This window comes from Pygoscelis adeliae, unplaced genomic scaffold, assembly GCF_000699105.1.
Source record: "Pygoscelis adeliae isolate BGI_AS28 unplaced genomic scaffold, ASM69910v1 Scaffold57, whole genome shotgun sequence".
NCBI lineage: Eukaryota > Metazoa > Chordata > Aves > Sphenisciformes > Spheniscidae > Pygoscelis > Pygoscelis adeliae.
The window spans coordinates 1,766,420-1,780,502 of NW_008825615.1; the positions used below are offsets into that span (position 1 = coordinate 1,766,420).

General features: G+C 40.6%; 1 protein-coding gene across 1 annotated transcript in view; it reads right to left on the bottom strand.

Moving 5' to 3' along the window:
* Positions 1 to 14,083, bottom strand: part of LOC103924654 (hormonally up-regulated neu tumor-associated kinase-like) — a 25,334-nt gene that overhangs the window by 7,627 nt on the left and 3,624 nt on the right. Inside the window, exons 3-7 of the mRNA XM_009333219.1 lie at positions 11,604 to 11,659; positions 10,319 to 10,457; positions 5,729 to 5,856; positions 3,426 to 3,561; positions 1,717 to 1,894 (exon numbers count right to left, since the gene is read on the bottom strand). Coding sequence (XP_009331494.1) covers positions 1,717 to 1,894; positions 3,426 to 3,561; positions 5,729 to 5,856; positions 10,319 to 10,457; positions 11,604 to 11,659 — 637 coding nt within the window. The remainder of the gene's footprint in view (positions 1 to 1,716; positions 1,895 to 3,425; positions 3,562 to 5,728; positions 5,857 to 10,318; positions 10,458 to 11,603; positions 11,660 to 14,083) is intronic.

Here is a 14,083-nt window from a genome sequence, read left to right on the forward strand (position 1 = left end):
GTCCTGGGCAACCAGCTCTAGGTGGCCCTGCTTGAGCAGGGGGCTGCACCAGATGACCTCCAGAGGTCCCTGCCAACCTCAACCAGTCTGTGATTCTGTGATTCTGTGAAAATCACCACTGTTTTGAGCTGGTAGCTGGCTAGGTTATTTTGGGTCAGTACTGGTTTGGGTTTAAACCTTTGACTGGAAAAATGTCGACAGAGAGAAAGAAAATGTCAGTCATTCCTTTGTTAAACTTCCCCTCTTTTCCTCCTTGCTCTACCAAAACCTCCAGCCTGCCTGGGGAATGTATATAAACTAGGACTTCAGAACAATAATTGAGTGTTATTACCTTACAATCGGAGTAATTTTTTGGGTCTGTGCTTGAATTCAGCTTGACTCTCTGCCTTAAGAGGGCATTTTGGATGCCAGGAGTGGCAGGAAGCAATGCAGCCCCTTAATCAGCCTGTAACTTACTTTATGCACTGATCGCTTCCCTCTTCCACCCGGGTAGGATGCTGAAAGAGGTCATAGAGGACGTGAAATGCTACCACTTACCTGGAAGGCTAGATCTCTAGGGGCTGTAAATCAGCTTGATATCCAGAGATTCAAGAAAGCTGGTCAATAGCCTTCACAATACGGCTCTTTTTGAGTGACTTATGATTTAGCAGATCCAATTTAAAATTATAATATGAAAAAAATCACATATGTGAAGGAAAGCCTCCTCTCCCTAAGCATGCATGCGCACGCGCGCACGCGCACACACACACACACTGCCCAACTCATATTTTTGAGTTATGGCTCTGCCTGCAAACACTGCACAGGCTGTTGTGACCCTGGGGCTGTGTGCTGGGATGGAGATCTGGATCTGCTCAAGCGCATCTGAATAATTTCTAGAGGAGTCAGCTGGACCTTCTCAAAATACAGTTTCTCCAGGGCGAAGGTTTTGAATGGGAGGCTAATCGCTGATGTGTGTTGTTTTGTAGCTGAAACTTTTCCCATTGCACTTGTGTGTTAGAAGCTGGAATTTGGCTTCCTGTCTGCCTAGTTTCTGCCTGAAGCAAAATTTTTATGACTGAGCTGTGAACCCCTTAGTGGAGACGGTTGTAAAAGAAAAGCTTACAGCCTTTTTAACTAATTGTGGCCTTACCAGTGATTACCATAATTTTCTGAATTTATTTTTTAAATTTTTGTCCCCTCTGATCTCACTCCACGTCCCTGAGTGAGTTGGAGCTGGAGTGTGAGCATAAGATACAGTGGTAAAAATACAAAAAAAAGATGCTGGGAAAAGATTTTACAACTTTCACAGCTTCCCACTCACCTCCCCAGGCTTTGGATCAGGCCCTCACGGACCAGTCAGAAAGGGAAGGGATGGCGAGGTCGCTGAGATGCTAATGCTCCTTTTCCCAGTGGAAAAGTAATCTTTTGTGTAAAGCAGAATAATTCTCAATCCCATTACAACCAGCAGCCCATTTTTAAAATTCATTAGTCATAAAAAAAGGGTATATTTATCTCTGGGAAAAAAAAAAATCTCTGAAAATAACCACCTCTGAGAATGCCAGAAAATCTCAGAATTTCCTGAGACTGCACCCAGATCTGCAATTTCATTACTATTTTTAGTGAGTTTTGTCTCCATTCCATGGACAACCATCTTTTTCATGTGTTGTGTGGCTGTTGCGATGTTCCTCAGAAGAATCTGGGGAGCACTTTATGCCTGTCACGATCATGGTATCTTACCTGGAGTCTTTTGTGGTCTTTCTGGTACCTGAGCAGTTTCTTCAGCAATAAGCAATAAGAAGCCATGGCAGGAGAGGGTCTGTTATGTATTAAAATGTTGATAACTTCTGAAAGACTGAACTCCATCATTTCTGTCATGTAGTTTAAAACAACAGGATTCAATTCACTGGGGCAAAGTCTGAAATATTAGGAAAAGATATTTAAATACAAATGATGCGTCCAGGTACAATGTCAGAATTTACAGTAAGCGGACAACACACTTCTTGTGATGTAGCTGGAGTAGGCAAATTATGATACACAGTTGGGCAAAAATCCTCTGTCTGGCTAAGCTAACTTCACTGCTGGGCTGAGGCTCTGTTACTGCATTATTAAATATCCTATTGTTGATATAGTTGATTACTCTGAAAGGACACCCACCAGGATTAAGCTTGAAAAATTAAAACATGGAAACCAGCATTTTCTCATTTTAATCGAGTGTGTATATTTTGGTTCTCAGTACAGTAGTCTCAAATGGATTAACAGAGAGATAGTGTGTGTGTGTGTGTAAGAAGACAGGAAGAACCCCAAAGGCAGGAAAATCTCAAAGGACAAAAAAAGAACTAAGGAAAGTATAGGAGGTTTTTTATTTTTATATAAATCAGACTGTGAAAAAAACCTGGTTATGTTACAATGATAATTATTTTACAGGCTTCTGTGGGTAGTAAAGTCTAGTAAAGGCATGTTAGAAATACAACAGCCTTGGATTCTGAGACTCCTAAGCCATTTTTTCAAACTCGTCAAACTTCAGTGTGAATGGGCACAGACACATCTGAGGAGAGGGAAGGAGGGCAAAGGTAGGAACGGTGGGCAATTCTCAGAGAAATGAACAAATTGCGCATAGATTTCTAATTAATAGCCTTGGCTGTGACGGGCAGTGAATCGCCTGGATTGTGGTAGGAAAACCTGCCATGTGTCCTGTAGACACCATTGCAGATGGTGCAGATTGCAAAAGCCAAGTTACTCTTTTTCGATTAGTGTAAACTATTGATTTTTACAAAATGATCTGGGCACAAAATATTAGAGCCATGACTAGCTACTTCCAGTTGTGAGGAAGATGTAAAAGGTCCATCACTGAAATTAGGTATTTAAAGACATGCAAAGTATACTTTGCAGCCTCCCGATATGAAAGATGAATAACATCTCAAAATTTGGCAATGTTTATGTGAGGTGTCATATTGCACATCTCTATTTCAAACTTTTATAATAATCTTAAATCGTAAAGTGGCTTGCTAAGAAAAAATGGAGACTAGTTAAAGCCAGTTACAAAGATGGATGAGAATAACAATTATTAGAATAACAAGTGCTCCAGTGTAATATAAAAATATTCCCTCAGGCGGGCATGTGAGACCTAGTTTTGCAGGAAAGGATTAGAAGCACACTGTCTAAGAATTAGTGGCACCAGTGAGGCATGTTGAGAACAGAAATATTGATACAATGGATATAAGCAGTTCTATAAGAATGTTTCCTCTTACATAAAGTTTATCCATGGTTAGAAAAGTTGATGTGGTGTTTTCTGAAATAAAATTCTGTCATTTTGGAACAGCCCTGAGCAGATAACAAAAATCTTCTAAAACAAACAAAACAAAAAAATTCCTAAAACCCCTAACACTTCCTCCACAAATCCTGAATCCTGAAATCCCAAGCTAGAAGAGAGATGTGACATTTGTTACCTGTTCTTATAGGTAGCAGGATTCAGTATTTTCCTGGTGAAGCCTTCGTTCAACCATTTGTCTTTTATTGCTTCTCTGACTCCAGGCCTCTTAGCAGGGTCAGGCTCAAGTAAGGACTGCATGAAGTGTACAGCTCCTGTGCAGTATTCAGATGAAACGGCTTGTTTACTAGTAATACCTGATTATTTGGGCAGTGCAAAATTTTCCTTTTTCAGAAATGTGGCACTTGCCCTGCTTCTCCACATTGTAAGAACCTCAGCTAAAATCCAGTCTCTAGGGCTACCTCTGGGCTGCTGAGTAAAACAGCTCCAGCTCTCTGAGACTGCTGTGGTCCCGTGTGGTGACCCTGTTCCCCCAAGGATGCCTGAGCAGCGTGGGCAGCATGGGCCAAACCATGCCGGGAGGCATGCTATGGGCCTATGGATGCTTCTGTAGGTACAACACTGGACCTCGCTTCCTAATTTGCTTGATTTACCCCAGTGAATGCAGCCTATGGCATCCATAGCAACCTCAGCATTGTGCTCACTCAGCATTTGATCAGGGCTCTGAGAAGGGGCGCTTCTGTGCCAGCTGACTACCTAGGAGTTACGTTCTTCACACAAAGAAGCTAATCGCATTGATAAAACTCTCTGTATTGAGGGAGGGAGATGGACCCATGTGCTCAGATGACGTGCTGTGCTTCGGCTTCCTGGAGTTGGGACAGAGAAAGCTCAAACATTCCCATATGTCTATCACTCAGCTCCAACACTGCGTAAAGTCCCTCTCTTTTTTGTATTCTTGGGAAAACTCTACTGAATTCTTCCATATTCCTTGGGGGTGTTTTGAAATGAGCAAAATAGCAAGTGAGCATTAAACTGGGAACGTACTGCTCCTTTCACTTGTAATCTCCTTCAGAAGAACTTAGATCTAAAGTATGCAAAGCTTGTTTACTACTGCTCTCACTAAATTCCCAATGGGCAAGGGAACAATGGAGTTATCCGCAATCTTCCACTAACTGTGTGGGCTTTGTAGAAAAGCAGAGATAACGCATTTATTAGTAGAAGCTATAACAATAGCATAAATAAGAAAAATTAGAAATATTATAATTGCAGCTATGGAGGAGTTGTAGAAAAACGGAGCTGCTATCTGGCAACCAATCTCCAAAGAAAGATAAATGAGAGACTAATGTACAAACATTCTGGACAGCTATGGTAGATATCCTCATACCATTTACTGGGGCAGAAAAAGAAATTGAATCATCACATTATCTTAATACTGTAACTCCGGACTAGATCCAGCTAGCTTAGTCTGGAACTGTCTGCTGCTTCCTAGTGCTTGGCTGCAGGCAGCAACTGAAGCTAATCTTGGTTCCTAGGCTCATTCTTGCCTAACTTCAGAGCAAAGCTCCTCAAAACGATGGGGAGATCTGAACTCATGCTGGTAGATAGCTGGGCAAAGCATGTCTCATTCTGCTCTGCTTTCTGACTTGGTCAGTGAAGCTGCACAATAACGGCTGTGAGAAGGGGCCCTAGCCTGTGATGGTCAACAGAGAAGATGCTTGTCCAGATGGAGAGAAAACAGGGACAGAGGTGTACAGGAATCGTTGTAAAGCTGCAGAATTTTGAGCTTTGAGGAAGTACATTTTGGACTGCTAACCCAGAGTGTATATACACCAACATGACTTCTGGGGTTTTGAGCCATGGGCTGTAATTCAGGCTAGAGCTTCTGAGAACTATCTTTCCCAGTCATCCTAAAAGACTCCATAGACTGTACCTCATTAAAGATTGTCAGTAAAATTCATTGAAAAATGTTGTATTTCAGTTCTTTCTCATAAAAAAGATGAACAGACTCTTCACAAAAATAGCCGTCCCATTTTTTAAATTATCTCAATGTTGTGGGTTCTGTCTGTAGCCAAAAGATAAGCTCTTCAGGAAAAATCATCTAAGGTTTGATAACTGATTTTTGGGAAAACCAGGAAAGAATGCCTGGCTATGACACACAGCATGGGACACACTAAACATGACAGTGTTCTCATTTACTGCACAGCTGCTCCACTTATGTAGAAGCAATGTACATTTTATTTCCTCTGTAAATAAGAACCAAGAATAGTGGACTTTTGACAAGACAACAATGTTATTTTCCTACTAGCCTGAGATAAAGATATCTTGCCTAAGGCACACAAAAGTTATTTCTAAATGCAAACAAAGCAACTGGAAAAGGTACCTCTTATTTTCCAGAAGATTGCATTATTGATAAATTCACTTTATTACATGGGTTAGACCTTTTATACATCAGTATTCTTTATAAAAATTTGAGTGCTTTACCAGGGGAGATATCTGATGGAATAGGGCTGATTTCTCCAATTAACATCTTTTGATGTAGTTGCTTGATATTAAAGGGTTCCACCGTGAAGGGTAATGTGCCGGTTAGCATAGCAAACATGCTTACACCTCTGTCAAAGAAAAAGACAAACATCAGAGCTCCATATAATGCTAATAAATATTTGTTTAAAAATCCCACAAAGCTATGAGTCAGGTTTCAGAGATTTACCTTCAGTATCAAGAACGGGGTTACAAATTACCTCTAAGCAGCAGTTTGTACTGAATACACAACTTATGCCTTTTTTCTTTGTGTAAATGCCATTTTATCTAGAAAAGAATGTTGTGGGAAGTGTGTATAAAATAGACTGTACAGTGAGTGACTGGAAAGCCTGCAGCGTTGAAAGTGGAAACCTGCTGTTTATTTTTAAAATAAGCTCATTGGAGTGTCAGTGTAGTGTACCCAGCCCATCAGAATAAAGCATTTTGGTTTGGAGGCTGAGTGACAACACAGAGCTGGGACTGATACGATAGATCTTGTTCCAAATAGTAATTCAGTTGTTCTTGCTTTGCTCAGATTGCTAAATTAGGTGTGACTTATGCCTAGAAGGCATTCGTTTGGTAACAGCTTGCTGTTGGCTAAAGACTTAAAACTTGAACTCTTGAGAAAGACTAACAGTCTGCTAACAGTGATCAGCAAACTTTGTGAAGGTTTGCCTTTCAGTTTGCAGAAGTACCAATGTTTGGAAAACTTGCTTAGCTGTCCTGAGTTTGCAAACAGGGAGGTTTCCTTGAACACTCTCCATGGTACTTCCTTGCTCCAGCTGAGTTGTGCCACCACAACAGCACTGCTCTTCGACATCCTTTGCCGTTTCTCTATTGAACTCAGTCAAGACAGTAATTTTAGGAATTCAGGCAATTCTAATTTAATTGATCTGGTTGGTACCTTAGTGCAGATGATGACAATGTCATCTGTGAAACAGATCTGTTCATGGTGTGCACAACAACAATCTTTTTTTAATGTTTTCAAACAGTTGAAAAACCATGAGAAGATGATGGTGCCATTGAAAAACCGTGAGAAGATGGTGGCACCTTTTTCTAAATGTTGCATTGGATTGCATTTGAACCAGTCACCCATGGATAAATGCTTTTTATTAGTCTCAACTAGGACTTATCTTGTCTCACTTTCACCATCTAAAACCTAAGTATCAGTAGTTATCAATGGAAAGAGACAGGCTTCTACAAGACAGATTCATCACAGCTATGTTATACAGCTATTTTAGGCTACAGTTAAGTGTCTCAGGAGATGAGCAGTCTCCCTGCACCGACAATAACAGGACACTAACTGCCTGGTATAACCCAGGTGCCTGGTTGTTAAATGGCTAAATTTAGGTGAGATCAATCTCTTCTCACTTTACCAAACGTTCTGATAAATCTAGTCCTTGAATGTAATGCTTTCCAAAACTTTCCTGATGAATCCTTCGAGTAAAAAAACCACAGAGTTACAAAGGAAACATGCTGCAATGAAACAACATTCAGTTGACTGAAGTAGCAAGGATTGTCGTTCTATAATACGTAATAGCACGTGGATTAAATGTAGCTGGAGTTGAAGTGAGAGAAGGGCCCCTGAATATTCTCTGATGAGTGGGAGTAACATGCAGTGCAAATGGATCTCTAATGTCATTACAACATTAAATACATTTTTCTTTTCAACACTGCAAACACTACCATGCACTTTAAATTGCTGGTGATGATATACACGACTGGTGCTTTAAACTGGCAATAGTTCTTTTCATCAGCCTACTGGATGTGGAAATCCCCAAGGTATGAGAATTTGGGGAATGGATGGAGCTGCCATCCTAAAAATCTCTTAAAATCTTATGCACAAAATGTAGCTAGTTAACAGTAATGCACTTAGTAATTAATTGTAGCTAGAATCTGATGGCATGTTAAACTTAAAAGTTTATTAGCTATAATAGACTGCTTCTCCTCTATCCCACTGAACTATCTGGATTTGTTTGAGTACAGCAGCTGTTTACTCAATTCAGCTGGTGCACGAAAGCTAATCACTTTCCCGTCCTCCAAAGAATCTTTAAAATCTTATGCACAAAAGTCATGACTAGGCAAAACAGGCACTGCTGTTCGCTGTTGCCTCATAGGAGCCTTAGCTGTGTTGTAGTTGAATCTGGTTGGTTTTCTTAATGTGCTTCTGACTGAATATGGCTTTCTGGTTCCTGTTGTAATGATTACTTGTCAGTCCTGCTGCATAAAGTCAGCATTTCTCCACCACGCTGGAATCTTTTGCCAGAGTCCAGTCGATCTGTAATCCTTTACTTATTTTGTGACAATAGAAGTAACTTATCTTTCTAATTAATATTTTAGTTCATCAGAATTCCCTTTTTCATGATGATAATGTGAACAATTCAGGTTAAATTGTAAATATGTTTTATGCCTAAAAGATAGAATATGTCTATATTAAATACCAAGGGCCTTACATAAGTTTTATATAGCCCTTGACCTGTTATGTGATGTTTATTAACAGAGGGAGCTCAGTAAATTGTTCTAAGGTTACTGCTTTGCCTTCATTCAGACATCTGAAATGTGAAATAAGTATAATCCTATTTAAGTGCTGACAGCATCCTCTAGACCTGATTCATCTGTGTTATGTCTACATAAATTCAGAGTAACACTCTTGAAATCCAGACTTATACTGAAGTAATTTGGTAGAATTTGTCCCTTCATCCTTAACTTTGTGTACCATTCACATCCTGTAAATTTAGAGGAAGCTGAGGTATAAGAATCATAGTTAGGTCAAAACCCGAATATATAGTATGTCTGCCAGAAGCAGGTCTTGAGAGGAATAATGTGCATTATATATTCATGTGTATATAAATCCTCTTTCTCTTTTGAGCATATAGGAATGGTAAGCTTCTACTTCAGACATCTGAATCAGATGCCTATATGTAGACACCAGCAACCTTGCAGATCAAAGCAAAACACTTTGTCCTCTGTAGATACACAGTTTGGTAAAGACTGCTGAGAACTCCTCAAGGGGACTCCGGATTCTCGCTACTGGATGAGCGGGTGGGACATCCCAGTTCAGAGCAGTTCCGTACATCCAGACCTCCTGTTCCTTCTGGCAGGTGACCAGAGTGAGGTGGTTTGGGTTTGGATCAAATGCAGCATTGTGTGTTGAACAGAAGCAGAACATTAAGATCCGTTAGATCAATACGGTTGTGGGGTGGGATGAGAGGTGGCACTTCTAAGCCAAAAAGTCCAAATACTCATACAAGCCTTCTAAACTGTTTGAAAGCCACGGGCTTTTATCATTGGCTTCAATAGCACCCTGATTTTTACCCTACCACTTGTTAGTTAAGATACTGCAGGGAATTATGGTTGCAATTGTAAATAGGTGGGAGGAGTCTGGACAAAGGTGTATTTGACCAGCCACTGAGTTTTTGAATCTTGATGCTCTAGATGAAGATTTGGTTTAGTCTATATTACTCATACTCATCTTCTATGCCCTGAATCATACCTGCAGGAAATGGGCTTAAAAACATGTTCTAGGTGGAACACTCAGACCTGGGCATATGGTCACTATCAAAACAGCTAAAGAGAAGCTGATACGTGGGCACATATAGATAAACATGAATGGCCTTTGGACAAATGATGGATATGGAGAGCCGCTTTCCTATCCAGATCCATGAAGATCAAAGGATACAAAAATGGACTTAATATACTATCATTTTCTCAGACCATCCAGAAAAACTGTCAAAAAAGTAAAAAACCCCAAACTTGACTGCTAGAATTGCAAACTGCAAATGCAGTTGAAAAGTCTGAGATGATTTGTGTGAAAAATTACTTTTCTGATGGCATCTTCTGCATTATTCTTTATTATAAGAAGACTTTATTATGAGAGACATACCCTATAGATGTAATGAACAAAGAAAATGGAGTCCATTCAGGTTTGTGCCACCTATGAAGTAAATAACTGCACTTTTTAATCATAATCTGATATAAGGGCCTAGCCAAGGTATGGATGAAGGTCTCCTGGCTCTGCTGAAGCCACATCTTTGGTCTGTGTGTCCCTGAGACTCAATTTTTCTGTTTAGATTTCTTCTTCTGGCAAAGTAGACAGAAATTCCCATTTGTCAGCCCAGAGTTTCCAGGGCTTCTGATTTTGACAGAAGTTACTCAGATATCAGCTGCACGTGTGTGCCAGAAGGACAGGAGGGTGGGAGGTTTGTCTGAGGGGGCTGCTGATACATACAAGCTCTTTCTCTGCCTTTTCAGAACCGGCTCCTAGAGCTGGATACCCTACCTTCTGCTGATGTCCCTTGCCACAGGCTTACTCCAGAATAGCATGTGCATTGCTCATTCAGCTTTTTCTCCAGTGTTCTGCAATGGATACACATTTCATGATATATTTTTCGCACCCATAATTTTTTTTTTTCCTGGCAACCCTTCTCTGATATATCTCTGCTGTCCCCATTGATGCACCAAAGCAGAGTGCCACCAACCTATTTATATCATAGTCTTGTCTAAACCATTCAGTGCTGAGAATGTTTCGATAAGTATATTTTTAGATCTACTTACATGGACCAGACATCCACCTTTGGACCATATTTCCTGTGAGCAAGGAGTTCTGGGGCAGCATAAGCTGGGCTTCCACACTGGGTATGTAACAACTCCTGAGAGAGACCCTCAAAATTTGCAGTATTGCTCAGTCCGAAATCTGATGGTCACAAAAACAAAGGTGAAGAAGCTTTAGTCTCTTCTCAAAATAGTTTAAATTTACGAATTGATTGAAGATGGGAGAAAGATTAAAACAGCAGCTGGCTTTAGCATCTGGTGACATCTGAGCTGTGGATGCCAATTTGGATTCGAGTAAATGCGTCATGAATTAGAAGGGGTAACAGTGAAATTACCCAGCCATGGGGCTGTACTCCTGGTTTGGTTGATTTTGGTTTAGCTATTTTAGCTTGCTTCAGTTGACTGTATGCTAAGTACGAGAGCTTAGCTACACAGCTGCACTAGCATGGCTTAATGAGCGACGGCATTCAGCTCAGCTGGGTGTGCTTTAGCCCGTTGTAAACGTGGGGTAAAATGTGCTAACTTAAGCCTTTTTCTCTGTATATGTGCATGTGTGCAAGGGGGAGGGAAGAGAAAGGTGTGATTGTAAAGGACTGGCTGGCTATAAAAAAGGGGTGAAGAGTTGGTGCCTTTTTTCTCAGAGGTGTTAAGCTTTTAAAAGTTTGGGAAACACTGGGTTAAACATGTGGAGTCTCTAAGAGTGAGGTTCCCTTGTGGGGATTTTTCTGTGCGGTTTCCATAGAATAAAATTAATGTTTCTCTGAGCTGTGTTAACTGCTTGGTGCAAATTCCCTCATTTTTATAAATGTTTGCTTCACAACCCTAGCAAGGTTTCTGTTAGTGACCAAAAAAGTCTTTTTTTTTTTTTTACATATACCAAATGATGAGGTTTCTGGTTGGAGTAATGACTCGACAGAAGCTAATGTGTCCATACCTGCGTTTCACCCCAGAAGATTTATTTCTTTGTCTACAAATCACTTCTGCTAGGAACAGCTTTCTACACATAAAAGCTGTAATTGTTTCTTGCTTCTCCAGCAATACACAAGGGAAAACAATAGGCAAAATTATTTTCCTTGTTCTCTTAAAAATATGTTTTAGTTAAAACTCAAATAAACAAGCTGTTAAGTTAAACTTCATAGCTTTTATTTATTCTAAAAGCTCGAATATGTTTAGTGAATAATCACAAGCTCACTCATAAAATGTGCTGTTTAAATAGTAGCTGAACTGTCACTGAAAGCGACACAAAATAAAAAGCTAAAAACCAGCTTCACAGATAATGTGCACCTACCAACGATTTTGATGTTGTTGTTCTCATCAAGAAGAAAATTTTCAATTTTTAGGTCCCTGAAATGAAGACAGAAAGCAAACTTTGAGATGCCTGATGTCCCAGCTAACTAGTTGCAGATAGTTTTTACCAAAGTTTAATTGAAATAATAACAATAGTTCTGCACAGCTCTGCCTACAATTGTAACAAGATCCTTATTCCTTCCTGAAGTTTTCAGTTGGGAAAATGGAAACTTTCTGTATTTCAGGGAATATTTTATGAGTATATATTTTAAATAGACTATTTATTTTAGGAATAATCCGTTCTACTGATGTATTTTTTTAAAAAAAAGAACAGCATTTATTTCCTCTTTTGAGTAAAAGAGAAAGTTGCACGTACTTGGACCCAGAGTGTTTTTGTCTTTGTTTGAAGTACTGAGCACTGTTGAGTATTTCTGCTTTCTTGGTGAGTAAATTGTGCCTGAGGATCAGAAGGGAACTGGAAAGAAAGATCTTTCGGCGGAGGGGAGGTATACCAAAGCTGGGTCGGGGACAGATACCCTGGAGGTGGAGACATCTCCGCAGTGATGTTTATGTAAACAGGGTCAACCAGTATCAGACGCCCCCGCAGGGGGATGTAATTCAGAGCTGCAGGAAAAATGCTGTTAGCTGGCTCAGGCACTTACTTGCTTATTGTGGGAACATGTATATCCTTACAAATTCAAACCAAAAGCCAGAATATTGCTCCACTGTGGGGAGCGCCTGAAGTGGCAGCTGAAATCTTTCGCAGTGCAGGGGAAATCCTCAGCCAGTGTAATTTGGGTGTTGGGAGGGGATCCAGGAGCCTGCGATGCTTTGCTGACTCCCATCACGGCCTCCCGCATGCCGCTGAGGGCTTCTCTTGGCTCTGCGGGGGTTGTGGGGGGACAGAGCAAGTTTCAGAAGTGGCTCCAGGTACACGGATTTCCCTCCCTCCCGCTCTGAAGTTGTGAAGCACTTCTAACAGCCCAAAGACCTCGGACAGTACAGGAGGACAAACTAGAAGGAGGGATGGGAACAAGGACAGGAGCAAGGAGCAAGGAGCAAGGGCTGGGAGGACCGGTGCTGCACAAACAGCACTGCACTGCTGCAGGGGATTAAGTCCGGAGGTGTACCAGGTGGTCCCGATGGGTGGTTTTATGGGGGTGTCCTTTTATCTCCGTGGTTCTGGATGGCACAGCATTGCACTCGAAACCCTCTGCCGCCCCAGGCTGAGAATGGGATGGAGATGGTTTTAATGGTAACTTTTTAATCGGTTTTAATTTGAATAGCGTGTTTTCTAGAGTGGCAAATAAGCCCAAAAGCTGGGAGGTAGATTTAAGATAACTTTGTTCATAGCCTATCCGTGACATAACCCTGTGCACTAAAACTGTGTGGTTTAAAACTAGTTGTGTTTCAGGCCACTGCAAATCTCACATTTCTATTGGATTTAGCATCACAGTGCACTCTGATGACTTCTACTACACTACAATTAAATAATGTTACATTGGATTGCCACAACCGCTGTTCTATAGGCTGAGCTGAGTGCTCACACAGTGAATAAAAATGTATGCTTTCTTGCCTGAAAAACCTGATTATGGTCACTATTAAAGTTTACATAGTGTCAGAAGTTATCTTGCGTCAAAGATACATCTTGTTCTTTTTTTCCGAAGGAAACTTTCCTAGAAATGTTGTAAGTTTAAGCAACATCATGAATTTTTTCTCATTCCCATGGGGACTTCAGAGAGAGTGCCTAGAGGGCAGCCTGTGATGCTTCTCCAGGTCTTTGGTCCAGTAGTGATTCAAAAGAATATATGACATTTTTATACAGGAGAAGGGAAAATATCCAGGAAAAATTTGGAACTGTACATACAAGAAAGTTACTGTCACTTAGCAAGCGCCAGCTTTAGGAGTTGGTAGCTGACTGTGTGCATGCGCTAGCCCAATCCAATTGCGAGGTAATGTGATTTAGCTTATATGTCTTTATTTGAGGTTTTTAAGCTCAGATGCATTACCTCACTACTTGGCCATGTCTAGAACAGGCACAGGGATAGTTAGCAGGGCTCGACTGATGACTGTTAGCTTGTGAAGCTGTTGAACCTGATCTTGTGCCTGAGCCTTCTTATATCTGGCACAGTAAAATGCTGTGTGATGGATAAATAGGCAAGTGAGTCAACGCTCCATCTTCTTGATCATTTTGGCAACTGTGGCATCACAATCAACTGTGATCTTGCGTGGACAAGAAAGGTACCACCTTTACTGTGAGAAGTAGACTCAACCTTAATTTAAGCCATAAGGATTTGTTGGATCAGTGCTGATTTTAGTGCTGAATAGGAAAAGTAAAGCTCAGGAAACAAAATAGCTGTCAAAACATAGCACAGGATTTCTGATGAGCAATATTAATTTGGACTAAAAATAATTACAAAACTGGCCAGTTTTTCATCAAGTATATGATTAAGACAATAGAAAATACTGTTTTTCAAAGGT